Genomic DNA, 27,996 nt, shown 5'->3' with positions numbered 1-27,996 from the left:
CAACGCACTAGGGGCTGTCTCCACAGTCTTGATGCTTTGGGGAGTGGTCAGTATTCACCTTCTCTGTGCCAGGCACGGGGTATTGTGGAAGCCGACAGACCCAGTCCCTGCCTTCTAGGCTCACAACCTGGCTGGTGCAGGAGTCGAAGCAGACAGTGATATATGTCTGCCCACTGCGTGCGGGGGAAGTTAAGTGGGCCAGGCACTGGTTGCAGGAGGTGTGGTATATGCGACGCGATCGGGGCACTTCAGATAACTCGGGTGGCCAATATGAAGGACACGCTGGCAAGGCGAGGCTTGTGCCCTGGAGAGAAGGGTCAGGCTGCGTGGTGGCGGAGGGCGCGGTGCGCACAGGCGGCCCGTGTTCTCGGGGTGACCGCACACGAGGGGGCAAAGCGGGCTCCAGTTTCCGACCAGGGCCACAGGGCTCAGGAGTTTGGTTTGTCGGCCCTGGCGCTGACCTTTGCCACACCCCGGCCGTGCAAGCCCCGGGACCATTCCCGATGCCCCAGGCACTGGAGGTTCGGATGCAGGGAATCTTCCTGACCACAAATCTCTGCTAGGGAGGCCGCCCGGGGTCCGGAAACTCGTGCAGCCTGCTGCGAAGCTGCGTGGCTTTGTCCTATGCAGCAACACAAGACTCGCAGGACCGAGGGACAGGTGGCCTTCGTAGCCCCGGGGAGCCCGGCCCACGCATGCGCAGCGCCCTGCTACCTTGGACTACAACTCCCGCGGTTCCCCGCTCGCGGCCCCGCCCCCGCCGCCCGGAAGTGGAGCTCCGTGGCGTGTCAGCTACCTCTACGCGGGGGCGGACAGGCTGCTGGCTTAGGGAGGCGGCGGGAGCTAGGAGCCCGATGCCGGCGAACGGAGCCGGAGATGGCTTCGGCGGGAGGCGGCGACTGCGAGGGCGAGGGCGCCGCGCCGGAGGCGGACCGTCCTCACCAGCGGCCCTTCCTCATCGGGGTGAGCGGCGGCACCGCAAGTGGGAAGGTAAGGGGCTGGGCGGCCCGGCGGGGCCTGCCGCGGCAGCTCGACCCGTTCCCCGGCACTCCGGGCGGCCCGGCCCGGCCCCCGTCCAGAGAGGAGAACCCAGCTCCTGGCTGCCGAGGTGCCCCCTCCTGGGCAGCGGAGGGGCGGGGGGCCTCGGCCTCGTGGGCCGGGCCTGGGCGCCCCCCACCCTACCCGCTGGCCGGGGCCCTCGTTGTCCCCAGGTCCGTGCTGCCCCTGCCGGTGCCCCGCAGCCCTCCCGCCAAGACCAGCTCCACCTGTCGCTGGCCTGCGGGGCAGCCCCTTGGGGGCTGGTGAGTCAAGTGTCTCCAGGAGCCAGATCTGCGCAGAAACGCCCAGGAAAGGCGCCGCGCCCGTGGCGGGATGAGCGGCCCCAGGCGGGGAATCCTATTTCTGTATTCCCAGTCGACTGTGTGTGAGAAGATCATGGAGCTGCTGGGACAGAACGAAGTAGACCACCGCCAGCGGAAGCTGGTCATCCTGAGCCAAGACAGCTTCTATAAGGTCCTGACCGCAGAACAGAAGGCCAAGGCCTTGAAGGGACAGTACAATTTCGACCACCCAGGTAGATATAGAGACCCTGAGGATAGGGTAGGGGTAAGAGGGCAGACTTCGGGTATGGGTTCCAGGGTTGGACAGCGATGGAGATGACTTGAACGGTCCCATGAACTGTCCCAGAGAGCTGGTGGCGGAGCAAGCTGTGTGGCCAAGTCAGAAGGGCTTTCTTTGCCAGCTCCCTGGGCCCTTGGCACAAGGGGCCTTTAGGACCACTGCTGTTGCCACAACTATGGTCACGGAGAAATCCACTCCTCTTCTTGCTGTTCAGGACCGTCTGCACGCCACTGTTTGCTGTGGCCTTTCACTCTCCCCTGTCCTAGGTCGGAGACCTCAACAGGCCAGCAGTGGGTAAATGAGAGGCCCCGAAGCTCCGCTGCCTGGTCTGGCCGTTCCCCGGGCTCCGTGGAGGTGGGGTGGGGGAGGGGAGGAGCCAGGCTGCCCTTGCCGTGAGGAGGCGTCCACTCCATGGCTGGCTGCCACCCTCCTTCCTTCCCTGGGGACACAGGGGAAGAGGGCCCAAGAAGTGTCCGACTGTGCTTGTTCCCCAGAAATAGAAACAGACGTCTAACCCACCTACCTTCCAGCACAGATGGATCGGGAGGTTCCTGTGTTTAAACTTCTGGGTGGGACGGCAGCCTGGGCAGTGGGCACCCCGCAGGGGCAGCAAGAACATGTGCGTCCTGTGGTTTGCGGACAGCAGAGGGCCCTGCAAATGGAAACCAAAGGGGCAGCTCCCAGTCCAAATGTTCCTTAGGGTTGTTGGAACCACGCGCACCCAGGAAGTGTCCTCCTGTCCCCAGCGCAGGGGTGCCTGCTCTGTCTTGCCTTGTTCCATTCCTGCAGATGCTTTTGATAACGATCTGATGCACAGGACTCTGCAAAACATTGTGGATGGCAAAACTGTCGAGGTCCCAACTTACGATTTTGTGACCCACTCAAGGTGAGTGGTGGCTCCCGGGAGAGGGGCTGTGTACTGGGAGCTCCCACAATCCTCTTCCCAACATGGTCGGTCCCCTCCACGGAGTCAGTGCTTAAGGACTGGAGCTGGCTGTGTGGCCCTGGGAGGGGGGCCCATGTCTCCAGCACTGCCCGTTTCCTGGCCTCGCCTCCAGGTTACCAGAGACCACGGTGGTCTACCCTGCAGACGTGGTCCTGTTTGAGGGCATCTTGGTATTCTACAGCCAGGAGGTCCGGGACATGTTCCACCTGCGCCTCTTTGTGGACACCGACTCTGACGTCAGGCTGTCGAGAAGAGGTGAGGTGGATGTGGGCCTCTCTGCCCCAGGCCGGGGCTGTTGGAGTCCCAAGGCCTGAAGGTCACCGCCTTGCCCCCGTTGTTGCAGTTCTCCGGGACGTGCACCGCGGGCGGGACCTGGAGCAGATTCTCACGCAGTACACCACCTTCGTCAAGCCAGCCTTCGAGGAGTTCTGCCTGCCGGTAGTCGCCTTTCACTGACTCAGGAGCCTCCTTCCTTTTCTCCCTTTGCAAGAGGTTGCATGGTGTGCCGTTCTGAGAGCTGAGTCGTGGATGACACGGTCTGATTTATAAATGGGGAATTTAACTTGTACCCCAGTGCCCAGGGAATAGTTCAGTTCCAGAGGTGCCCTCTGGGCGAGCCCCGTCCCCCACAGCCCCACAGCCCACGCGTCTGCACCGGCCTGGCTCCTGGCCTGCCGTTTCTCTAGGGCACCTCCCGCTGTCTGAGGTGCGCTGCCCACTTTGCTTACCCCTCCCCCCGACCTGAGAACGGTGAACTCCACAAGGGCAGACACTTTCTTTGTCCACTGCCAGAAATGGCATCTGGCATGTTATAGGCACTTAAAACTTCATCCACACCATGTGCCTCCCCAGGCTGCTTTGGCTAGTGCGTGAGGGTCTAGCTGGCTTGCAGAGGGAAGGAATTCACTGTTGTGCAGCCATCCGTCGTTTCTCCCATCTTACATTTCTAACCAGATAGGACTTAATGGTTTTAAAGGATTTAACAATATCCATAGAGGTAAAAAGTACGGCACAAAGGACCTAGAAACAGGATCCCTGCTTTAGGTAAGTAGGACAAGTGAGTTCTGCTATTTAACATTTTAAATTTTATATCCACTAAATCTGACCAGGAGACCCTATGTGGAAGGCAGTACCATCCTTGGACCGAGCCCTGAGAACTGACCTGGAGTTACCCCTCCCTCATCCTTTACATGGAGCCTAAGCCGCCATGTCCCTCCCACTCCTACAGTTAAGGCCTTCCTCTACTCTGCCGTTTCTCCTGTCCCCCTTGGCCTGCCTACTGCTCCCCACCAGATCCAGCAGCCCTGTGGCAGCCAGCCTGGCCTTCCTGTGTTCACATGTGGGTGTCCACTGCCTGTGGACATAGCTGTCCCTGGCTCAGTCCCACCCATCTATGTGACTCATCTCTTACGACATGTGTCATTGGCCCAAATCCACACAATGACAACACTAAATGGTTCCCAGGTCTGTCCCTTAGCCCTCATCCAACAGAGCACGTGTTACCAGGTGAGGGTGGGGGGTGAATGGCAGCAGTGAGGTGGGCAGCTCTGCTGTCATGGGATTACATGTGCTGCACCCCACCCCTTCTCTGGGGTTCTTGCACAAATGCTCCTAAGTCCAGAGGAGGAACAGCTGTGCTGTGGAAGGGCGCCACTCTTAACTCAGTGAACTGAGTGGCCGGCACAGAGAACTGTATTTACAGCGGTGTGCAAGGAAAGACCGAGGACAATGAGTATTTCAGGAGAGAAATGTCATTTCTTCTCTCCGCAACTTCGCTTTGTGCCTCCCTTCTTGAATTACTGTCTCACACCTGGTTCTTAACCCCTCCAAATCCCTGTCCCGTCTGTTGTGACACAGGCACCTAGGCACCCCAGGGCTTACCTCCCTCCTGACACTGAGCAACCTGAAGTCACCTTGGGGGGCCAGTCCTTACGGGACTCCTTTTTGCCTTGCAGACAAAGAAGTATGCTGATGTGATAATCCCTCGAGGGGTTGACAACATGGGTAAGAACCAGGCCTGACAGCTGCCCCGACTCCTCTGTGTGCCTCAGAGCCACAGAGTGGCCACTGCCCCTCCCGGCATGGTTACCATGAGCCACCCTTGCAGGAGGCCTGTCAGGTGTCCATTCGTGGCATTTAACAGGTGGTATACCTTAAACTGATGTCCTGTGTCAGAGCTCAGTGAGGTTGGGAAACGATCTAGATGTTGAAACTGCCTGACAGGGCATCACATGTTAGCAGAAAATACTGTGACTGGCTCCTCATTACAGGCTGGCCAGTCCTGTGCTCGTGCCCTAATGTGGGTGTTCTGTCTGCTGAGATTCCATACCGACAGGTGCCCGGGTGGGAAGACTGACCTCGGGGGTCAGTAGGTCGCCACCACCCTGGCTGGGGGGCGCCTTGGGGAGGGGCAGCCCCTGTGCTGGCTCCCGGTCCATCGGGAGCAGCTGTGGTCACCCCCCTCTTGTCTCTGCTGCAGTTGCTATCAACCTGATCGTGCAGCACATCCAGGACATTCTGAACGGTGACATCTGCAAATGGCACCGAGGGGGGTCCGACGGGCGCAGCTCCAAGAGGACGTTTCCAGAGCCGGGAGACCATCCTGGAGCGCTGGCCCCAGGCAAACGGTCACACTTGGAGTCCAGCAGCAGGCCCCACTGATAAGCAGGGTGCTCAGCTTTCTGGGCAGGTCCCCCAAACCCGCGTTCAGGGTCTGGGCCCAGAGACGCCCGCCTGCCTCTAAAAATGTAGCCACTGCTTCCTGCCTGCACCCGTACAGGTGGCGGGGTCAAGGCGCCTAATGCGGGGACACCCCACTCCACTCGACAGGCACTCCTTCCTCATGTGAAGGGTGTTTAAGTCTCTAGGTTACTGAGAAATGTCACAGAATATCTCATAAGCAAGTCACGTATCTTGGGGAACACTGAGGAAACAGCCCGGACGGGTGGCTGTTCCAGTGTGTCTGACAGTGAACCCACAGCGAGAGGCACTTCTAGAGTGACCTGGATTCACACACACGACATAGACCTGAAACGAAAGTCTGGGGAGAGAACGCTTTCCCCTCTTCATGTGTTACATGTCCAAGTGCTTTGTGTTTCTGTCTGTCACTGTACCCTGCTCGTGACCTGTTGTTCCAGTTCTGGGGCCCACTAACAGGTCGGTCTAACCTGGTGGGTGCGCAGTGATGAGGGGGCCGTTCGCATGCCTCTTCCCCGCTGGCACAGGCAACACGGGCGGCATCCAGGAAGGAATCCTGGAGAACAAGCCATTTCTTTAACCATCAAATGGATGTTGGGCCTCCTGCTCCCACCAGCCTGCCCGGGCCCTGCAGGTGGGGCAGAAGGCGGGCTGGCCCGTAGTGACCAGGTGCGGCCCCGCGTGGGGCCAGGCCTCCCGCCCTAGTTGAGCCCAGGGTGCCTTCTGGACAGGCCTTCCTGCAAATCCTGGGGCTGAGTCCAGGGCACCCTGTCTCAGGGCAGGGCTTGCTCTGGCCCGGAGAGGTGGGAGCAGAGCCAGCCTCCCTGTGCTCACCTGCCGTCCGTGGCCTCACAAGTGGTCCCTGTGGTGTGTCTGCTGGCTTGTCTTTCCTCCCATGTGGCAGCTGCTTCTGTAAACGTGACCCTGGCCCGTCGCCACCAGCTAACTACGTGGGCGCTTCTGGCTTCTACTGAGTAGCAACTGCAGTTACACGAGATGTGGCATCAGCTGAGCCTGGCTGAGCTCCGTGGCTGGTTTCTGATGACTGAGTTTTGTCAAGCTTATTGTGCCCTTTTGGAGAGAGAATCAATAAATAACACCAAATACAAAGCCAATTTGTCCCTTTTTTAATTACATAAAAGAGGGCAAATTTAGGACAAGGAATGTATGCCTGACACAAAGCTTGACTGAAGATGCTCACTGCACACATTTAGCAAAATCTCGGGACGGGGGTCTTAGGGGTCAGCAACAGCGAGGAGTGACAACTACAGTGACCACAGACTGCTACATCTGCCTCATCAAAGGCTTGCCATCCCAGCAGCTTACCTGACACTGGGCTGTTCTAGGTGGTTCCTCAAGGCCTCACTTGGGACAAGGACTGTGATGTTTCTAGCTCAGTGGGTGCTGGGAGGCAGGACCAAACCCCAACGCATACATCTGTCAGCAAGATGGGCCTTGTCTGCTGTGACCCTCTTCCCGTTGCTGCCATTCCCTGCCTGTTCTCCATCCAAGTCCTACACTGGCCACTCAACAGTCCAGGAGGCTCAGGAATCAGAAGGCGTGTTCTTTACTGCCTCAAAAAAATGAACTGCCCATCAAAGGACTTAACAAGAATGAAAATATTAGGATCCTTGCCGAGCCTGCCGGTCTAGCACGCTGAGAGCCACTCTGCTCGCCAAATGTATTTATCAGAGACAGGCCCCCTCGCCCTGACCCTGGCCCCAGATGTGTTTCACCATGTTCACGTCCTGCTAATGTTTTCGGATCAAGATGTCCCAGCTATCTTTCCAGCGAAGGGCCCTGAGTGCGCCGGGTGAGAGCGCTGTGTCCCCGTAGGTTAGCGGGCGCAGCATGATGAACACGTGACAGGCACAGGCGAACCACGCCACCACCAGGGCGCTGAAGAGGCTCCTCTGCAGCTGGGACCTGGGCACCGGAGTGGAGCACAGCCTGAGGGCGGCGGTCCTTCCACCCGTGTCCTCTTAGCAGCTGTCACCCACACGGCCACCTGCTCCCCGCCCACCTTAGGGGCCAGCCCTTCCCAACGCAGCAGGAGCCCTAGGCGGGACCCTCCTCTGCCATCTGCATCTTGAATCTCCACAGCTTCTCATCCAGACACCACAGCCCTGTCCCCACACCCAGCATCACCATATCCCAGCCCTGATGACACTCTGACATCCCCACCTGCTGCTCTGGCCTCTGGCCTTTGTTCTCATTACATACCCCGTGCAATGTGGCCAATAGCCACAGGCTGCCCTGGGGCACACTCCACATGCCGTTTGTGGCCTTTGCTCCTGCTGTTCCAGCATCCGTGTCCTTCCCATTTCCCATCTACACCAGCCTGTTCCTCTCCCAGCCAGTCACAGCGCCGTCCCCTTAGCCCCGGTGGTGCCTTATCTGCATCTCCTCTGCGGCCTTATCCTGTTCCCCAGCTCACTGACATCCTTATTTCATGACCCCAGGTGACGTGCCACGGAGGTCCTGTACCTGCATACCTGCACAGGTGGTCACTGACGTGCTGCAAGACCACAGGCAGCAGGAGGATTTGGAAGGTGAGTGCGGGCAGGTAGTGGTAGAGAAAGAGTGTCTTCTCCATCATGAAGAAGGGGAGGTAGTTCACCGCCCAGCCCCCGGCACACAGGACTCCCGCCAGCACCCAGCGCAGCCAGCAATCTGTGGGGAAAGGTCATCTCCAGCCACCTCCATCTTTAACTGGGGCAGGTCCGTAAGGTTGCTCTGCCCGTCCGAAGCACTGGCTTACCTGTCTCTGTGTGACAGGTGAACTCAGTTCTGTTTCTCTCCCTCCCCATCCTAACCCTTCCCCAGATCTCAGGAGGAAGGACAGAGTCTAAGACCCTCCCATAACTGCCTGCTGGGCACCCGCCCTTCCTGTCCTCTGAACAGTACGGCCCCCCACCCAGGCCCAGCCTCTGCGTGCTCATCGCTGGATTCCCCATGGGCTTGGCTCATCCGGGGTTCTGAGCTGCGTCTGGCTTCTCCAGCAGCTGTGAAGGGGCTGTATTTGGGCACCTGCCCAGTGGAGCAGGGTTGCACCCGCCCAGTGGAGCAGGGTGGCAGTGGGAGGGTGGCCAGCTAGCAGAGATGAGTGGAGTAAGGGGGCCACGTTGCCTGACAGCCCCTGGGCCAGGCCCTGCCCTGCCCTGTGTGTTGATGCCTTTTCTGTTTCAAGATGGTTTGAAGTAGGTTTCTGTTACTCGCAAAGACTACATCCCTGCAGGCTGCTCTGCTCTCTCCACCATGTCCAGGGTGTGCAGGAAACCCAGAACCAAGGCTCTGCCCCTGTCCTGGGGTCGGGGGCAATTCCTACCTGTTCCCTGCATTTCTCTGGAGAGGCCTCTAATGCAATGTGGAAACTTAAGGGCAGTATTTTGTCTCTGGGGAGACAAAAACACATTTAAGATGCCCCAATACAGGAAGCACAGAGGTTGCCTTAAAGTGCAGATTCCTGCTCCTGAAGCACAGTGAACTCTCGTCAGAACCAGAGGCCTGAGAACGAGCTGGGAGGCTGCACGAACCCTCGGGGAGACTGCAGGAGCTCCTACGACGTCTGAGCAGGTACCAGGAGAACAGCAGGAGGTACACCACTGTGGCGAGGCCGGCCGAGGCCCAGATCACGATGTTCCCAAGCAGGTGGATCTGAGCCTGAGGGTCACAGGGACACTGTCAGCCACTGGCCCAGTGAGGATGCTTGTGTGCCTGCCAGGCACACCCTAGGATCCCCCAGCCTTTATTACTAAAGCGACGTGCCTGCTCCCCAAGAGACCTTTTCTAGAAAAGTGTCAGATTCCCAATTGTCTAAGTTGAAACTCAAAACCGGCTATAGATGGGACTCCTTTCTACCAGAGGTGTTCACAGAGGAGCCAGGCAGAGCCGAGGATGAAGACCGGGGCCTGCCCCCGACCCCTTCGCTTCAGCCCCTGCTGCATGGGTGACCCCATGTCTACACCTGTGGGCGGGAAGGGGCGAGGGGAGCAGTTTCAGCACGCGTGCTCGTGACCGTCTGCTGAGTGTGGACTGCACGGCGGTGCTGCGGAGGTGCTGCTGGGAAGCAGAGCTGGCAGTGAATGGAAACAAAGCTCTGATGGGCTCAGACAACAGCCGCTGCACAGGACATAAAGGGGGAATATTTTTAGAACCACTTTTGCCAGAAAAGGGGAACAAAGGGCTCCCGCAAAAGCAGTACAGCTTGGTTTCCTTTGATGGCAGACATGCTAGGACCTTAATGCCTGGCACCTGATGGAGTATTGGCCTCACGCCGCCAAACTACTTAGAGAAAAGTAAGTCATAGGCTTTTGTTAGGAAAGGCTATGGAGAAGGCTAGGACCATGTAGACGCAGTGGCTGCTCCTAATGCCAGAGGTGTCGGCACAACACAGCTCTCTGACAGCACCTGGCCCACGCCCTACACTCACGCTGGTCTTGGGGTGCAGCCAGTAAGCGATGTTGGTGTCCAGGGTGACCCAGTCCAGCGGCGTGGAGCTGTACTTGTGCTCTGAATCATCGCTTCTCAATGACAGCACCCTCCACTGCAAAAGGCCAGAAGACTCATCAGAGTCAAATGGACAGACACCTTCATGCTCGGGGGCATGCCAGAGGGGCTGGGTAAACTTCTGTCCCTTTCACGTGGGGGTGCAGGCTCGTCTGGAGTGTACAACAGCAGCAGTGTGACTGATGGCACTCTTGTCAGGAGACCCAGGGCTCCAGTCAACCTGCCTGTGGGTTAAGTCGTTGGACTTGGGGCTCAGGGCACTTTTAAATTCGGGACCCCCAGTCTCTGGACCTGAGTTCTCTAGGGCTCCATCTGTTGACACTGGGCCATTTCGAACCAGCCTGGGAGGGGGCCTTAAAACACACCGTGGTGATGTGGCAAAGCTATGCCTGCAGAGCCATGAGCACAAGAGTGACAGTGCCACGTGTTGCTCACGGCGTAGAGGAAACACTCCTCTACTGACCGTCAGGTTCCAGTTTAAAGACTGGCATTGGGAAGGTCAGAACCGTACAGACCACAGCTCTCCTCAGCAAGGAGCCGGCTCCCAACAGGCAAAGCCATGCTTCCCTGGGCCCGTGCGTCACCTGCAGCTCCCAGAATCTGGCCACGAAGCTCAGGTTTCTGCTGATGTCGATCTGAGTGGGTGAGTGCAGCTCCAGCTCCCTCTCCTTCTGTTCTTGGCCTGACAGAACAGATCAGAACCCAAAGACGTGAGTAGAATAAGGTCAGGGAGCCCACAAGAGAGGCTGTCAGCTTGGCAGAAAGTTGACTTCCCTGCTTTTCAAACGACCTACAGTGACTGTCAAACTGCAACCTTCCATTTAGTTTTCCCACGATAGGCAGTGCCACCTCACCAGATTTGGACCTTTCAACTTAGAAAGCCCAGCTTGCTGCCTTCCACCCACACCTGGGAGTAGTATCTTTAGTTGTTTATAGCTTCAGCTGCACAGGGAGGGACAGAGGACACTGGCTAGCTCCCCTGGACGAAAGCTCGTGTGAGAGCACCACGCGCGAGTGCGTGTGCCCAGGCACTCACTTTTGCCATAGCGGTGCTCCTCCACGTTCCACACCATGCTCTCATGGGAGCCCCGGGATGGCTTCTCGCCAACGACCTCCAGCTGCCGAAACCCCCAGTCAGGGAGGTGTGCCCCACTCACCTAGCAAAATCAAGAAAGGCATAGGGTATGACGGGAGGCCCAAGGCTCTGGCTCACGCCACCACCAGGTCAAGTGACCTGTGATTCACTGATGATTCAGCGGCCACAAGGGCATAGACTCTCCTCTGTGGGGTCTGTATGACAGGACTCAGTTCTGAGAAGTTGTAAAGACCCGCCTCCGTCAGTGTAAAGACGGCAATGACTGACCAACCGTCCTGGCCTCGGAGCCTGTTGGGCCTGCGGAGGTCAGGAAGGGCATCGAGACCCCTGCTCCCTTACCTTGAGGATGGCAGACGTGTTCACGTGCACGAAGCGGACCTCCGACAAGATGGTCTTCCAGACCTCCGTGTCTGACTCTCTGTTTACAATGTCCTGTAAGAGCGGACCCTGCCCATTACTTCAGTCTTTTCTAAATTTCCTTCAAAGCAAAATGGAGACCAGTTACCAAACAAATGAATGAATGTGGCCTGACGTAAGGGGACAAGCCCGCGGGAGCGGGCAGGCTGGGGCTGCCTCTCGGCTCAGGAGGCGCGCCCTCTCCTTCGCTCAGTGAGGCTTGATGGCTGGGACTTCGAAGTCTGACACTCCCTCTGTTCGCTCAGGAGACACAGAGCTCAGGCCCCAAACTGAACGTGTCCCGGTCCTTCTCTGGCGGATACAAAGAGGGCCCCAAGGCTGGAGACTGCCTGTGAGCTGTCCCGAGGGGGATTCCTTACATCAGGAGTATCAGCAAAACACCAACATCCACAGCGCACTTGGAATCGTCACATCTTAACTTGCAGGAGCCTCCTGACAACCCTATGAGCTCACGCAGCCGTAGACAAGAACCAGGGGCCGCCCGGGACTGAGGGGGAGGAGGACGCCTGGCCGAGGGGCAGGCTCTGCAGGCGGCCATCCTTCCTTCTTGTTCTGTGAGCTTCAGTTCCTGTGGCGTGGGCGTGGGGGGCTGCAGGTGCCAGCAGGGACCAGGGAGGCAGCGGCAGAGGAAAGCAGGGAAGGGGAAACGAGCCATCAGCAGCAAGACGGCAGAAGGGAGAGGGCGGGACCTTCAGCAGAAATTCCACTGGGATTTGAGCAGGTGGCGACAAGGGCAGGCGGGGACAGCTCACATCAAGGCGGGACATCAGAGGGGGTGCAGCAGCAGAATGTGCACCAGTGTCTGTAGCACAGAGAAGGCAGGAGGGGCAGAGGCGCCCACTGCTGTGCTCAGAGGCATGGCCGGCCTCTGCAGGCCTCCCGGTGCCACACCAAGTGGTTATGTCACTCACACTATTCAGTCACTCACACTATTCAGTCACTCACGAGAATCGAAATGCAGGGCTGCAGTTAAACAGCCAGCTGGAGACCAGAAGGGGAGGCTGACTGTACGGAGCTGGCCCCGTGCACCTACTGCAATCGCCTGACTGCCACCTACACTGGGCTCATGTCCCTGAGTTCCCAGATGGCGCAATGGCCCAGAACACGACTCTCCTGCCACCTCTCCCAGGATGCAGCGTGCAGCCCTGAAGGCTGATTTTGAGGATTCTTCCCCACTGGAGGGTCAGGCCTTCCCAGAACATTCACAAGGACGGCACTTGTCCTTATCCTTACCAGGTGGGGGTTGACAGGAGAGGTCCCACTGGTTGAGAAGGATGGCCAGAGCCCCGAACCCTGTGTCTTCCATGACCTGATCTTGAGGCCTAACAAGCAGCCAAGTTGGAGGAAATCATTGCCTAGCAGAGTCATGTGAGCCAGCAGGGAGCCACACGAGCTAGCATGGTGCCACGCAGAGCCATGTAAGCCAGCCCCAAATGCTGATCGACTGTTTCATAAACGTCTGACACAGAAGCCATGCAGATTCCCACGTCCTGTGTTGGAGGACGGCTCTGTTCCCAATGAAAACATCTGACTGATGACCGTGAGTCACTTACCTCGTCTTACACCTCAACCAGAATTATTCCAATGGTTTTAAACGTTCTGTGTTAGAAAGCACGTGTTGCTGAAGGACAGACAGCGCAAGCCGTTTCCAGCGCGGACTCACCAGTCTCCAGAGGTTCTGGGAGGGCATGGAGATGTTGTAGTCAATGTAGCAGGAAACCTCCTGCGAGTGGGGACTCAGGGGGGCTGCAACGTCATGCCTGGAAAACCAAATAATCTCACAGAGGGAATTCCTCAAACTCCTCTGAAATGCATTCACTATTTTTTTCAGGAGAAAAAGCCATTTTTCAGAAACAAAGCCAGCTTAGCCTGAAAGGACAGCCCGGACCAGCAGTTGCCCTGCCCAAGGGTGGACCACCTGAGGGCCTGGTGATAGCAAAGCCCCAAAAAGGCAGACTCCCCAGTAATCCCACTTCTAGGGGGGAAATGTACACGCAATGGGGAATCTGACAGACGTGTCTACACAGCCCAGGTCTCGCTATTCCACTTTCAGGTGACAAACCAGATCTCAGAGTCAGGGGCCTGCTGTCCCAAGAGCACGGCCACACATGGGCTGTCAGCTCCCTAGCGGCCAGAACCCAGGAATGGCTAGGCCACCAGGAACATGGTTGGAAGACTAGGTGCCCTCTGTGACGCTGACCTCAAATGTCCAGAAATCTCACGTCCCCTGCTCACCCCCTCATAATCATGCCTCACCGTGTTGCACACCAGGCTCTGCGGAGGGGCAGCAAGAGTCCTCCCACCCCAGGAGAAACAGACCAGGGTGCTGGTGGGCACGAGAGTCAGGCTGTGTGAGTGCTGCCGATAAAACTGAACGGGCAGCAGGGTGGGACAGCACCTGGAAAGGCTTTTTGAGGTGATATTTCAGCTGACACCTGAATACGGTGAGTGGGCCAAGGGGACATGAATTGATGGCCATGCCAGGAAGATGGAGCAGTGCAAAGGCCCAGGGGAACAGCACTGGGTCCTTTTGGGGACAGTGGGAGGCCAGGGTGACTGGAATGAAGCTCACGGGCCACACTGAGGCCAGCTCCTAAAGGGCTACAGCCACGGCAAAGTGGGTAAGTGTGACTGTCACACTGTGGAGGTCACAGGAGGGCTCTCAGCAGGGACACGAGGCAGTGGACCTCATGTTTCTTGAAGGATGCTGCTGCATGCAGGGACACAGACATGAGGCTGGGCACCGGTTCCAGCAGCACAGGCAACGGGGCGTCGACTGGGGCAGTGGGCAGGAAGGGAAGCAAGAACTGAGGTTGACAGCTCCTTCCAGGGAGCAACAGGCCAGAGGCAGGAACCGGCTGGCACCCCAGGGAACCTTGATGGGCACCAAGGCGTCCAGGGGAAGCTGGGACTTGAGGAACGACACTGCGGGACACTGAGCCCCCATGAGATGGCCCGAGAAGCCGGGTGGGGGCCAGAGAGGCAGCAGCTGCACGTCAGTGTGCGCAGGCGGCTGGAGGTCAGCCAGCTGAGGCTGAGAAGCCATGGGCCCCGGGGGAAACCCCTCCGCTGTGCTCCACTTGACACCGGCGCTGGGCACCGCGTACCGCAGCCCCTTCTTGGTGTGGAAAGCAGAGGACTCTCCAGTCATCAGCCGCATCCCTCCAAGCTCACTGTGGGATGTGCTGGAGGCCACCATGCCTACCGAGGCCCTACCGCCCCATCCCTCCCCTCTATGCCATCACCAGGGTCCCCGTCCAATACCGAGTGCAGACTGAAGTGCTTCTCCTCCCCTGAGGTTGGGAGAGGCCTGTCGTGCCTGCTGTGAGCCAAGAGAACCCGGCAGGAGGGCCTACGGAGAGCCGCGGGGATGGGACACTCACGTGTTAAGGAAGCGGGTAGTCATGCCATGCACCAGCTGCACCATGTCTCCGTGTCGCACGGGCCTCGGGGGGCTGCTCACCACCAGCTGGTGCCTGGGGGACAAGCGCAGCCGTACAGGTGAGCGTGGGGCCTCAGAATAACGTGCTGTCCAGAGGCACGAGGCCGCCAGCTCCTCACGCCAGGGCGATTTGCAAGGTGCAGCTGCCCAATCTGTCGTACCTCACACGATGTGAACTCGTGTGGAAACAAATTGTGTACGCTTATTCAGCTCTTTTCTGGACCCAAAGATCACTGTCCAGCTTCCCCACGTGGTCCCGTTTACAAGTCACATTTTGGCTGTTCTGTGACTGTCCCAGCGATAAACACCCACGCGGGCCCGGGAGTCCTCCCCGACAGATGCTCTTGTTCAGGAATCATGCCATGGAAGCGTACTAAAGGCTCTCAGGCCGGCACTGGGTGGGGCGCTGGGCACACGGTTGACAGCCAGACATGAGTGCTGCACTCAAATGACTGCATCGAGTGGAAGAAATAGCAAACAGTGAGCAAACAGCTCAACAGCTGGCAGCTGACAACCCTGGACACAGGGAAGCCAACAGGACAGTGACAGGGCATGGAGCCTCGGGTGGTGGTGAGGGCAGCCTCAGAAGAGCTGACCTTCAGGTTCTGAGTGAGGAGCCAGCTGGGCGGGACAGCTCCAGGCTGTGGGAACAGCATGTGCAAAGCCCGGGAGCCTGCCTTGCTCTAGAGGTGCTGTGAGCAGGAGCAGGGCGGGACGGAGGCTGGAGCCGGACTCTGCAGGCCCTGCGCCCGAGGCGTCTGGATTTCATTCTAAGGGCAGCGGAAGCAGAAGCACAAGAAGGGGGTTTGAGCAGGACAGTGACCTGATACGCTTTACTTTGTAAAAGGTGAGTGGGTCGGGGTGGGACTGAAGTGGAAGCAGACCCTTTAGCGGGAGGCAGCAGATAGCAGGGACAGAGACCCCAGTGGTCCAACAACTCAGGATCTTGTCTGGAGGCAGAATCGAGAGGACCATAGAGCAGGGGGAACCTTCTTGTTTTTGCGTGGAGGGGAGGGAGCAGTGTTGGAGGGCCCAGGTGGAGGTGAGCGTGGGACACAGTGTACAGCCCCCGGGAGACACTGAGCAGGCGGCTTGGCTCCTGGAGGGGACCGGAGCACAGAGCTGGTGTCAAAGCTTCGAGGGAGGAACTGCAGACACAGAGCAGGGCCCAGAACTGAGCCCGAGGGCCTCGTCCGGCCAGGCAAAGAGGCAAGCTCTGGCCTGGCATCCCGGGACCTGTACGTACCTCCCAGGATCCTTTACAATCCACCAGTTGTTGACATCTTTGAAGGGGTAACAGGTCACCTGCTGCTGGTGGGAGCTGCCTCGGCCACTCTCGTATCTGTGGGAAGTCACCAAGAAAGAAATGCGTCTGCATGTGGATTGGCCAAGGGGCTTAGCAGCCCCTCTCTCGAGGCTCCTGCAAATACTCCCTCAGGGGGCATTCAGGGCAAATAAGGATGAAACAGGTGAACCTTTACATCTAGGAGGGGCTACAAGAAGGGAACCTAAGCAGCAGGAGGTCAGGCAGAAAGCTCTGGCGTGGGCACCGTGTGGCTGCCGCACGAGCGCCCCAGGCCCCTCTGCTCCCCAAGTCCCTCTGACTGCCGGCACAGAAATGACAAGATTCATTGGTATCAAGACATAGAGCTCGATTCCTTTGTGCCTCATACACTTCTTCATTTACAGTGAGAGCTGATAACAGCAAAGGCATGTAAAAAGAAAAACATTTTATAATCTTCAAATTAAAATGGTCGCTCTCCTTACATCACAGGGTAGGTGCTCTGATGGGAGTGAAGCCAGCAGGGCATGGGTTTGCCAAAGACGCTCTTCAGAGTGACCTGGGAACCGAAGGCCACCTCCAGGGGCTGGCCTTGTGTGATACGAGCGAGCCCTCCCTAGGACAAAAGCAGAAGGTGGCGAGGGAGAGACGGAGCAAGGGACAAACCTATGCCAGCCTCTCTGACAGACACTCCTCCCTCAGGGGGGCATATTTGGGGTGGCGGCGATAGCCAGCTATGATTGTGGGCGGTGCAGTCCTGGCACACTGCATCACGCAATTGCAACTGCAGCTACTGCCAACTGGCTGCACCCCGGATGCTGGGCATGGCCTCGTCCTTCTGCACAGGCCCTCATTAAGTCCGTAAGGGCAGCCTCCAATAGGGAGAGCAATTATGTTTGTTTAAAAGATGAGACTTGGTTAAGAAACTAGCCCAAACACATGGAACACGCTACTGATGGAGCCTGCATTTAAAAGCAGGTCAGTGTGACTTTGGAGTCTGCATTCCTACCTCAACTGGTACATTTTACTATTTTTGCAAAGTTAATAGGAATAAACACCAGAGTTGACTGTCCTATGAAGCATTTCCAACTGCCCAGAGTTTACAGGATCCTACAGTGTCCTCAAGGAGGTCACAATGAAGAGCTAACCCCTTTGTGTATTTCCAGACCATCAGTACACTCAGAATTAGTTTAGAATTACTGAAACGGATTCCTCACTTTTTTTTCCCCCTTCCTGTTTCCCTGGACTTTTCACTTCTTGATTTGGTTTCTCCTCCAATGCTCACTTGCTGACATTTACATAAGGAAACTGTGAGTCTGTTGTCCTCTTTCAAAGGTGGCCGTGGCATCCTTCTTACCTCTAAGCCGGCTTGGAAAGCACTGGACATGATCTGGTCGTGGGGCCCAGAGCGGTAGAGCAGAATCAAGTGGACATAGAAGAACAGCAAGTACATGACGACTGGGACGACCAACAGAGCCACTGCTCGGGCGAGCAGATGGCAGAGCACACGGACCTGCCGGAAGACGGGGCAGGGTCACTTCCCGAGGCCCGAGGGTACCTGGCTCACATGTTGCAGGCTCTGGGAAAGTCAGCGGCAGAAACTCGGAGCTGGCGTGCAGGTGCCGCAAGGATGCATGCCCAGCCTGAATTCCTGAGGCCTCTTCACCCATCTCTCCCTCTGCGCCCCAACGCGGGCCAGCCCCCTGACGCTTTTGACATCAGCACCTACATTTGACAAAGTCTGGTCTCCAATCAGGTGCCAGGCATGGACGACGGCGACCCCAAGCACAAGCAAGTATGTGAAAATGCCCGTGTATCTGGTGCTGAAAAGACACAACAGGGAGAAAGCTAAAATGAGACCCAGCACAAGGACGCGGGTGCCACCTTAGACCCGCGGGCCAGACTCACCCCACCGCACAGGAACAGGCCGCTCCTGTCAGTGTCAGCCAGAACCACCAGCTCGGGGAGAAGGGCCTGCAGGCAAAGCAGAAAAGCGAGGCTGGGACCAGCTCCCGAAATATTTCCTGACGGCCAGAGAAGCCACATTTCTCAGGTCTCTCAGGGTCGGCTGGCTCCACCACAGCACAAGAAAAATGAATCCTCACCTCCCCAAAATACCCACCCCAGAATTTTTCTTAACATTTGTCCAATTAGTTTAAGTTACAGCAAAATGAGGACTTTTCTGGAACAGAAAGGTGTCAGGCCTTCTCAGGCTGCCACACCACCGCCCCCTCCTCGCTGACCAGGAAGGACGTGTCCCATCCCTCACACCTGTCCTGGGAGTTGAGGAACTTCAGGTAGGACAGCACGGCCAGGAGATTAAAGAATATCAGCACCGACTCCAAAAGCATCAGCCTTGACTGGGTGAGCAGAGCGTTCTCTGTCAGAGGACAGCGCGCCTGTCAGTGGTAAGGCAGGGGGAACCAAGGCGGGAAGGCGAACACATCCACAGGAGAGGCGCGTTCCGAACAGCAGCACGGGGCGTGAGGGCGGCCCGTTCAGGACTGGGACGGCTGAGGGGCAACACGCTCCAGAATCACGAAGGCCAGTTCTCAGGAGTGAATCGCACCTACCGAGACCTGTGTGACCCTGGGCAGGACCCTGAGCCCTTCTGAGTCCTTATTTTTCTCACCTGCCAATACCAATTTGTAGGGCAGCCCTGAATGTTAAAACATTATGTCGGCTCAGGGTCTCAATTGGAGTCATCACTCAATAAACACTGGACCTTTTTATTCTAGTCTAACTTTTCATCTGAGTTAGTTTCGTGTGTTCACAAACCCGGGCTGCAGGTGGGATCCTTCCTAAGGAGGACCCCCTAGCTCCTGAGCCTGCTTCGGCTGCCCGAGGCCTGGGAGGTGGTGGGATGAAGGCGGCTACCGCTTCGTGACAGACTTGGCTGGAGGTGGAGGCACCGGGGTGTACCTGGGAACTTGTCTGAGGGCCGTGATGTACACACTGCACCCCTGTAACGTTAAAGCCTGACCATACAGCTCCGCGTTCCCACCGCCTGGAAGCGGGCTGACTACCAGTCAACCCTGAAAAAACTGGATGGGCTTCCTCCCATCCCTGTGGGGGGGGGACGCTGCAGGGGCACATTTAAACCCACAGGCTCTCCTGGGCTGCACACCGAAGTTGGTAAAGGCCAGCGCTCAGCTCTTCCCCACAGGACACTGAGGCAGGCAGAGGCCCAGGTCTCACCGATGAGCAGCAGCAGAGCAGCTCCCATGGCGGCACAGTGGGGAAAGTGGAGCTCCGACAGGACCTGGTAGGCCATGGGCACCGACAGGGCCCCTGCGAGGGCAGGCAGCAGGCGCAAGGACCACACGGGCACGTTGCCGCTGTATTCTAGGGGAGCAACCATGGTGGAGCTGGGAGCGCTGTGCACACACCAGCCTCATACACCACACGTGTGTTTTCAAACAGAGAAATATATTCACAGGCTCTAAAGCACAAGATCACAAGACGGGGACCACCTCAGGAATGGGGTGCACAAGCTGTGGGTAAAGCCTTTAAATTAGCTTTATATAGTGAAGGACCAACGCTTGTTAAGCAGAGGAATGATGACTCAGGATCCTGGAATTAGTTAATGCTTTACTTATTTATAAAGGTACCCCACCTATTTCCAAAAACATTGTGGCAACACACAAAACTCATTATGTACAAAAGATAATTACAATCAGATGCCATGTAGCAAAGAGTGTGCCATGTGTACCAAAGCCAGGGATAAAACAATGACAGAAACCAAGCACTAAGACACTCACCAGGCTTTTCCAAAGCGTTTCACTTGTACTCAACTCATCACACCCTGGACTCAGGTTAATAAACTGTAGCTGTTATGCCTATGAACACTACCAACTCTCCATTCTGATATATGCAAATTAATAAGGGAAACAAAAATGATCTCTTACCTGCCCCAATTCTGTTCCACAAAAAGTTACCATCAAATCCTCCCAAATAACCTGAAATAGAAGATTAATCAGTAACTATCTCATTTAGCAAGTATTTCCGGAGGCAAAACTGTGCCGGGCAATAGAGAATGATTAATAAGACATGGTTTCTACCCTCAGGAATTTTCACTTCAAGTTTTAAAGGGCTACTTCTCTTACTAATGAATCCTACCTCCCAAGGCCAGCAGCATGTGGCCGAACGGTGGTCCACTGCCATCCAAAAAGAAGATCCGCTTCATGTAAAAAGAGATGTACTGCCCATAATACACTTCATCAAAACTGAAAAGAAAACCCACATTATATTCCACTAGAACTCTTAACTGTGAACAAAAGGTGCAGGGATAAATGTATCCCTGTGTTTCCAGATGATTCTAGGGAGTGCTCAGCAAAGCTCAGACCTTTTGCCCCAACCACATCATGTCCCCAGTGTTAAGACACATACAGCATCATCCTTCCACAAGGACAGCAGGGAAAACTCAACAAGAAGAGTCGGGCACTCTGGGGCTCGCCCAACACAGCTTCTATTTCCCCCCTAGTTTCTGATTTGGGGTATATTCGCCAGCTTACTGAACAGCCTCACAGACACGGAACTAAGCCCCTGGTCCACCAGCCCCTCTGTGGCTAAGAGTCAGAATCAAACCCGGCGGCCCAATGAAACAGGTGCAGGTATAAATGGGAGATACTTAGGAACCAACTGCAACACTTATCAGACAATCAGAGACATTCAACGATACCAAGAAATTCCTGTTATGCCAAAATGATGTGAGAATGCTCATGTGGTTTTTGCTTTTAAGAACCCCAATCATTTAGACATATACAGTCAACCCTTGAACAACATGGGGGTTAGAGGAGCTGGCCGCACTGTCAAATATATTTATTGAAAAAAATCCATGTATAAGTGGACCTGAGCAGTTTGAACCTGTGTTGTCCAAGGGTCAAGTGTATACTAAATTACTTATGAATGAAATATAATGTCTATGCTTCAAAACAATCCGCTGCAGGGAAGGGGCAACTACTGAAGGTGGGTAATGAATACATTCGTGGGGGGTCATTTGACTGTTTCTCCCTGTTTTTGCACATGCTTGATGTTTCCATGATAAAAAGTTAAACTAAAGAGAACACACATATTAATCAAATAATAACCTGCCCTTAATAACAGTAGTATCTCTCATTATGACAAAGTACACAGCTTCCAAATACATCAGTCCTCTGCCCCCCACTCTCCAGATTTTAAATGTTTACCTACGGCTACTGCACCTGTTTCACGGGCCAAGTTTGATCTGCTACAGACCTATGGGGCAAGAGCCAAACAGGTGGGCTGTGCAGGGGCTATCCTGGGGACAACCTAGTCTCTCCTCTAACTGCCCAACTCACCCATCACCAAGAAGCCCAGAATTTCACTCCCATTTCTGCTGTTCACTTCCTGTCATCAGCACAGTGAACAAACGACAATTCTTTCCCGTTTCACCCCAACTGGAGTTGTTTGGCTTACACGACAGCCCTGGGATAGGTGAGTCGCCACAGGCGGCTCAGTAACCCGACCGCAGTCAGAGCCACGACATTCAAGTTGATATCAGCTGTCACCACCACAGGGCGCTTCAAAAATCCCAGCATTCTTGTAGAAAACGAGGCTGGAGTGGATGCCCTGGAAAAGGGAAGAGCTGACCGTGAATGAATGGGCGGCAAACCCGAAGGCTCACGAGAAGCCCTGAAAAGGATCCCCACCGCCCTGGCTCTCAGATGCACCGGGACGACGCGCGCGGCGGGGCAGACCCTTGAGAAGGGCAGAAGAAGGGCAGCGAGCCCAGGCGGGAGTTCGGGGGCCTCAGAGCTGAATATCCACTCATTCAACAAGTCACTCCACAAACGCGAGAGGGGCGCTCCCCGGGAGGGGGGCTGCTTACAGCTGGTGGCCTCCACCTTCTGAGCCCGAGCCTCACCCGCCCCGGGCCTCCTCCCTCCCCTCTCTGGGGCAGCACAGAGCCCTTTCTCACCCTGAGAGTGCAAGTGCACGCGGGCCCCCCGCTTCCTGCCCGAGGCGTCATGTTCCCGCGAACTCCACTCCTCTTAAGGATGCACCAGCCCTGGGCGCCCCCGTCCCACACGCAGGCCGCACCGGCCTCGGCCGGGGCCCTTCTCTCCGCAGACCCTCTGCCCCGGCTGCGTCTGCCCCGCCACAGCTCTCCCGAAGGTCTGCGCTCCCCAGGAGTCCCTACTTTCCCCGAGGCTGCGCCTGCTGGGCGATCCCCCGTCCCCCAGGCCACCTCTCCAGGGCGCACCTGCCCTCGGCCCCGCCCGAACCCCAGACGCCCCAAGTTCAGCCCGTCCGCAGGCCGCGCGTGCACGGCCCGCACCGACAGGGCGCTCGTCCCCGGCGTCCCCGGCATACCTACGTTTCCTAAGTCTCCGCAGAGCCTCTCCCCGCACGGGGCCCCGTCTCGGATCCGCCGGCTCCCGGGGCCGACGGTTGGGACGGCGCGCGGGAGCGAGACCGCTCGGCGCTCGACTCCGCACGCCTTCGGGGCGTGCGCGTGCGCACTGGGGCCGCCGGGCAGCAAGGCATCCGAGGCGGGGCGGAGACCCGCCGGGCCAGGCAGGCTCCGGGGTCCCTGCGCTCGCCGTGCTCTCGACTCGGAGCCCTCCAGCGGGAGCGCGCCCGGCGGAGCGACCCGGGGCTGTGGGAGGGAGGCGTGCCCACCCCGGCCCGCGTCTCCGCGTGTGATCCTCGCGGGCGGAAGCGGGGTCCTTACCGTCCGCGCGGATGCTCGTCACGGCCGGTAGTGCCGCACAGACACGGCCTAGGAGGGCGGCGCGGGGCACCGACGCCGCGCTCGCTCCCCCCTGCAGGCGTCGCCCGGGATGCGCGGTGCCGGGCTCTGGGCCTCCGGTTTTTCACACCCGCAGGGGCCGTCCTCAGGGCTCGGAACCGCCGTCCCGGCTCCGCGCGGGGTTGTGTGGCCCGCCTGTCCCTCGGGGCAGTGCGTCCAAGGGACCGGCGTGGCCGTTCGGGCAGAGACGCCCACGCACGGGCCAGGAGGCTCTGCAGTGAACTACGGGTAGGGGCCTCCTCCTGTACTTGGGGATAGTTTATAAATTTACTACATTCTTACGTCGTGCTAGGCACTAGGCCTCTGAATCCACACTACCCAACGAGGTAGGGGCTAATACAGTCTGTTTTATAGTTTATTAAGTAAACTGACTTTCCCAAGGTCACCGTAGGAGATGGTGGAACCAAGAATTACTGCCTGAACTCACACCCGGGTTCTCCAGCCCTCACTGCCCCAGACCCGGCTTGTTCCTCTTTCCTACCAAAAGGAAAGGGACACTAGCAGTGGCAACACATAAACCAAACGCGTACCTCATCTGACAGCACCCCCTCCCTCCTCATGGGAGTGGGGGGGAGCAGGGGGCAAGCAGCTGCCACCCCCCCCAGTACCACCCCCAGGAGCGGGGCTGTTCATGCTGACCCCTCACCCCTCTGCCGTAGCTTTCAAGCCCTTCTCTCTCCTGTCAATGCATTTCAGCCAACTCACTCCTGTTTCCACCTAAACTGTCTGAAACCAAAACACTTCCCTCTCTCTAATCAAATGACAGAATCAAGGGACACAGCCTGAGAAAGCATGTTCAGTTTTAGTGTTTTTTTTTAAACTTTTTTTTTATTTAAATAAGGAGAATTCTTTCATATGGAAAGAGCTAGTACAATCACATATTTGAAAGGAGAAACAATAGGTACTGAACCAGAGGGAAGGGCAAAGGGTGAAGTGTGCCCCATGGCCTGGCCAGTCCATGATTCCATTTCCCATTCAAACTAAAAGCGTCCCAGAAATAATGTATAAACAAGCTGCACATTACACCTTTAGCCATCGTCCGCCCTTTCAAATATCTGTTCTACATGAAAAGACATAGAGGAAAGGCCAAAATAAAAATGAAAGGAAACAAAACACAACCCTCTCAAAAAAATAACAAAAATACCCAAACCCTTTTTACTATGCAAGGCATGAGGTCAAAAGCTTAAGAGTACAGTATCCTCTTTAAACAATGAAGAAAGTCATCCAGAGCCGTAGAAATTTCTACTCCATGACCTTGTAACATGGTGATGACAGGGCCCTAGGGATGTTGTTACTCCTGGAGGCCATCCAGCTGGGGTGGAGAATCACTGAACAGCAAGGTCAGGTGTGCTAGAAGGTCCCTGGCCAAAAATGTGCTGATGGTCCCGGTGAAGAGCATAGCTGGGGGACAATGTCTGACCCCAACACTGAGCCACTCCTGTCCCAGTGACCTATCTTAGGTCCGTCCCACACTTCCAAACAGGAAGGGCTGGCTTTCCGAGTCTGCATTTCCCATTCATCACAGAACACAACAAAGCACACTGTGTGTCCTTGGTTGTCAAAGGCCATTTCCAACAGACCTTCCCACCTAGGTTTTGCTCTAACAAGAAGTGAAAAGGGACAAATACATATTTGAGAGGAAACATGCAATTAGTTGATGGAAGGGAACCAAACAGCAGGGAGGGGGCTTTATGTTTGCCACACTGACTCAGTGGGCCAGTTCTGAGCATGGCCGTGTGTGCGTCACTCACAAACCTACCTGCCATCCTGAAAGTAGTTCCAAAGACAGGAGGGTGACGGCATAGCTGGAGAGACATGATGCCAATACTTAGTGACAAGATACCCCACTATCCCTAGAAGGGGTTGGGACAACCAAGCTTTGGACCTGGAGCAACTCATTTCTGAACGTATGAGGAGTCCTCCCTTGTTTTCCCCCTTGATAAATTTTGGACCATATGTGAATGAATTCCAGGTTTGAAAACAATAATGTGGATAAAAAGGGGGAAGCAACAGTAAAAAAACAGACCAAATACAGCGGGCAGAGAAGTGTTTGGTAGGTGGAGGGCACCACTTGGATACACAGCCCCACACTCTGGGATTTTTACTACCTGAACAGACCCTGTTGCAGGGTCACGGGTTGCTGAGCACTGGGCTGCTCCATCAACCAGGACAAAGCTGCCAGCACTGGGAGGGCAAATTTAGCAGACATAGGTGCAGTTGAGAGGCCTCTGACACCCCCACCCCGCATCTCAACAGCAGGAAACCTCTAAGTGCTGGTCTACACCTGTTCCCACCAAAGGCATCCAGGCTCCTGCATAGATTTGCACTCTGAGGCTGGGGATTTGAAACCAAAATAAGATCTGAGGTCCTGTTACTTTGAGCTTGGCTCTAAAACCACATGAAAGGGAGAGATATTGCACCTTAAAACATCTCTGCACTAAAAACTGCATTTAATCAGACCAAGGTAGGGACGGGGTATTGGGCAGGCCCAAGGCCTGCCTACTGCCTCAGCTGCCAATTCAGAATCTGGATCTTAGAGGGGAGACTGCAGCTTGGGCACACAGAGGTGGTGAATGCACCGAACTTCACATGCAATTTCCTGGCCTTTCCTGCACAGAATAATTCAGACATTATATATAAATAGAAAAGTGAAACATTTACTTTTTTTTCACCTAGACCTACAACATCAATACATATAAATAAATTCTAGTGTTTTCTGTTTTATTGGGGTGGGGGGGCGGAAATACATGGGTAGAGGAAAGGGCTGGAGAACAGGTGACCCTTTTTTTTCTGAAGTACTGTCACTCTGATGGCAGGTTCACCTGAAGGGTACGTCTTGAGTTTGTAACAGCATCTAGAACTGTTACACTGAATTTCAAAATGAGAAAGCCTTTTTTCTTTTTGACAACGTGCACTGGAATTAGGTGTGAGGGGTCTGGCTGTGTTTCTAAGTGCACAGGCAGCAGCAAATGTGTGGCTCCTGCAGGGACAGCTGGAGAGGAGCTCAGTCAGGGCAGCCTGTCTGCAGCAGGGGCCGCAGTCAGATGTCCGCAGGGCTCAGGGTGGGGCAGCCGAGCACACAGGGCAGGCGAGTGTGGCAACTCCATCAGGTGGGCAGCCCTTCGAGAAGGGACTTCAGAGTAAAGATTCAGGGGATGAGGAAAAAAAAGGGAAGAAGGAAGGTCTGAGGTGGAGGTAAGCCGGGGGATGGTCAAAGCTACAGATCAAGCAGTGGGGCATCTTTCAAGATGACTGGCCCTCTGCAGGTAACACCCAGAGGAGACCCGGGTACTCTCTGCTAAGGAGGCTGCCCCCCCCACACTGCCTTAAAGCAGTAAAGGGCAACACAAGTTTCTTCAGCTGTTTCTAAGGTGCTTCTTTCCCCATGTTCTCCACTAGATCCTAGGCTTACAACTACAGGCCGAGCGGCTGGCACACCCGCGGGGCACACACCTGCCCACTCCTGCTCACCATTGAGCCAGGGCTGCTCTGGAACCACCGGTGGGGCCAGGCAGCAACTCCTTTAGGTGGACGGCTGGCTAGTTACTCTGAAGGGCATGTGCAAAGCTTGAAATTTCCCCTCCCCTTTCCTTGGAATGACAGAATCTGGGGATGATTTCCTTCTAGTTCTTATTTAAAAGAGAAATGACCCAAAAACCAAAACCAGCATAAAACGACTCACACAAACATTTTGCTAAAGGTGGCTCTGTAGACTTAAGAGGCTGTCCTTTTTCTGAGGCCGCCCAGGCTATTTTGGAACCATGGAGCCCTGCAATCCGTCCGCTCCTTGGACACAGCCGTGGCCATCGGGAACGACTGATGCCCGCTGCCCAGCTCAGGCCTTTCTGTCCCAACAACCCTTTGCTGGGAACGAAGAGGATAGAGAGGAGCCTCCCCACCACCCGGCGGACTGCACACCTCTGCTGCAGACCAGCCCGAGCAGCTGCTCACACACCGGTGACCATGTGGAGGACCTCACAGTTTCTGACGACGAAGTGGAGGGACAGGAGGATCCAGATGAGAAAGAGGCTTAGAAGAAAGAAGGGCCTAATTCGGGAGGCTTCCAGGATGGGGGTCCGTGTGGGAATTGGAGCCCCATAAACGGAGACGCAGGTGGGGGCTTGTGGTGCTGTCCATGCACCGTCCACGTGAAACTGGAAACCACCAGTGACTTGGTATCTCATGACTCACTCCAGGAGCCTAGATGTCAGGATCCGCTAGCTTTAAAAGAGTCCCAGACAGAAATGCTGCGTAATTCTTATGCTAAAACATATCCACTTCACTGGGCTGCCCATCAGCTCCCTGCAGCCATCAGGCCAGCTGGAACCCAACCGGAACACCTTACCTCTCCCAAATCTGCTTCCAAAGCATGTTGCTGGACATCGGAGTATTCACGAGGGGTGTCTTAAGCAACCTCCACTTCTTTGGGCAAGGACCCTCAAAGGTTAACCAACTGAGAGGGAGTGGGAAGGGATGCATTCTTAAAAGTCGTCTCTTAAGGTGTCGCAGTGATACATCAAACCCAACAGGAGGCTAAAGGACACCACTGGACTAGAGGAGGGGTTGGGGAGAGGACGGCAAAGGACGTAGAAAAGTTCAGCTATATGGAGAGAGCTCGTGTTTTTCTTTTCTTTTCTCCTTTGTAAAAACCTTAACTGCTTTTTAAAACAAAGAGCCTCAAACTAAAACGACCCTGCTGTCAAACCAATGTGCCTGGGGACCCACGGGCTGGAGGGGAGGAAGCACTGCGGAGGAAGCGCCCTGGCCAGGAGGAGGACAGGGCAGGAGGCAGGGGTGACACACTGCACAAAGGCCTTGAGCCACTCCGCTTGGCTGTGGAGAGGAGACGGGATGGGAGTCGTTTGCTTGTCTGTCTGTCCTGTATTAAAGCAAGCAGGTCGATGCCATATATCCACGGGTGCAAGCTGGTTGGACAATGAGCTTTCAGAAGTAGGGAAGAGGAGGAAGAGCTCTCAGTCCGGGCCAGGCAGCGGGACATGGACCTGGTGCGATTCCTAAGAGTCCGGCTGTGTCGAGGCACTGTCCTCGAGAGGGCGGCATGGCCAGGCACCTTTAGGCCTTGCTCTCCTCCACTTTCACGGCCCGAGGCTGGATCGCCCCAGTGCGCTTCATCTGGGAGGCAGTCGAAGGGGCCTCCTGCAGTTTCACGGCTCCCAGGCTGGGTTTTTCATCCACTCGTTGTTTTGCCTTT

At 56.2% G+C, this 27,996-nt stretch overlaps 3 protein-coding genes across 16 annotated transcripts in view; 1 reads left to right on the top strand and 2 right to left on the bottom strand.

Annotated features, from left to right (window-relative positions):
- Positions 1-172: 172 nt before the first annotated feature.
- On the top strand, positions 173-6,378 carry UCK1 (uridine-cytidine kinase 1). Of its 5 annotated transcripts, none has more exons than XM_057499147.1 (7): positions 173-990; positions 1,414-1,573; positions 2,410-2,506; positions 2,679-2,821; positions 2,910-3,004; positions 4,522-4,570; positions 5,046-6,378. In XM_057499147.1, exons 1-7 carry the CDS (start codon positions 625-627, stop codon positions 5,225-5,227), a joined length of 1,092 nt encoding a protein of 363 aa, XP_057355130.1. In that variant the 5' UTR covers positions 173-624; the 3' UTR covers positions 5,228-6,378. The 5 variants fall into 5 exon arrangements, 4 of the variants coding, with proteins under 4 accessions (XP_057355130.1, XP_057355132.1, XP_057355129.1 ...); XM_057499149.1 differs by having other exon boundaries at positions 641-990; positions 2,413-2,506; positions 2,748-2,821; XR_008996672.1 differs by lacking the exon at positions 5,046-6,378 and adding an exon at positions 3,676-3,793 and having other exon boundaries at positions 643-990; positions 4,522-4,565.
- POMT1 (protein O-mannosyltransferase 1) lies at positions 6,370-23,213 on the bottom strand. 5 transcript variants are annotated; one of them, XM_036913533.2, is made up of 20 exons: positions 22,707-23,213; positions 21,449-21,601; positions 20,129-20,235; positions 19,918-19,968; positions 19,208-19,354; positions 18,281-18,389; positions 17,918-17,983; positions 17,739-17,832; positions 17,367-17,522; positions 16,495-16,625; positions 15,974-16,069; positions 14,669-14,761; positions 12,949-13,045; positions 11,208-11,300; positions 10,809-10,929; positions 10,357-10,454; positions 9,696-9,809; positions 8,800-8,926; positions 7,759-7,936; positions 6,370-7,189 (listed from the first exon to the last, which is right to left on the bottom strand). In XM_036913533.2, the coding sequence occupies exons 2-20, from the start codon at positions 21,568-21,570 to the stop codon at positions 7,015-7,017; spliced, it is 2,175 nt and encodes a 724-aa protein (XP_036769428.1). In that variant the 5' UTR covers positions 21,571-21,601; positions 22,707-23,213; the 3' UTR covers positions 6,370-7,014. The 5 variants fall into 5 exon arrangements, with proteins under 5 accessions (XP_036769428.1, XP_057355128.1, XP_036769427.2 ...); XM_057499145.1 differs by lacking the exon at positions 22,707-23,213 and adding an exon at positions 22,346-22,688; XM_036913532.2 differs by lacking the exon at positions 22,707-23,213 and adding an exon at positions 22,350-22,368.
- Positions 23,214-23,579: 366 nt separating this feature from the next.
- The window catches only part of PRRC2B (proline rich coiled-coil 2B), a 92,340-nt gene continuing 87,923 nt past the window's right edge, over positions 23,580-27,996 (bottom strand). For all 6 annotated transcript variants that reach the window (XM_036913522.2, XM_036913526.2, XM_036913528.2 and 3 more), the window contains one exon: positions 23,580-27,992. In XM_036913522.2, the coding sequence (XP_036769417.2) occupies positions 27,858-27,992 (135 nt within the window). In that variant the 3' untranslated portion in view covers positions 23,580-27,857. The remainder of the gene's footprint in view (positions 27,993-27,996) is intronic.

The sequence above is a fragment of the Manis pentadactyla genome, chromosome 3, assembly GCF_030020395.1.
Source record: "Manis pentadactyla isolate mManPen7 chromosome 3, mManPen7.hap1, whole genome shotgun sequence".
Lineage (NCBI taxonomy): Eukaryota > Metazoa > Chordata > Mammalia > Pholidota > Manidae > Manis > Manis pentadactyla.
The sequence above is the reverse complement of the archived record's forward strand: the minus strand, read 5'-3'. Positions and strand labels throughout refer to the sequence as shown.

Excerpts from the sequence above, each read along its gene's own strand:
- POMT1 (XM_036913533.2), bottom strand. The coding sequence starts at position 21,570 with ATGCTGGGATTTTTGAAGCGCCCTGTGGTGGTGACAGCTGATATCAAC. Across the intron at positions 13,046-14,668 it reads ACTACCCGCTTCCTTAACAC|GCATGACGTTGCAGCCCCCC; the intron begins GTGAGTGTCCCA and ends TTGGTTTTCCAG. Across the intron at positions 8,927-9,695 it reads GGCTGCACCCCAAGACCAGC|GCTCAGATCCACCTGCTTGG; the intron begins GTGAGTGTAGGG and ends TGTGACCCTCAG.
- UCK1 (XM_057499147.1), top strand. The coding sequence starts at position 625 with ATGCAGCAACACAAGACTCGCAGGACCGAGGGACAGGTGGCCTTCGTA. Across the intron at positions 991-1,413 it reads GCGGCACCGCAAGTGGGAAG|TCGACTGTGTGTGAGAAGAT; the intron begins GTAAGGGGCTGG and ends CTGTATTCCCAG. Across the intron at positions 3,005-4,521 it reads TCGAGGAGTTCTGCCTGCCG|ACAAAGAAGTATGCTGATGT; the intron begins GTAGTCGCCTTT and ends TTTGCCTTGCAG.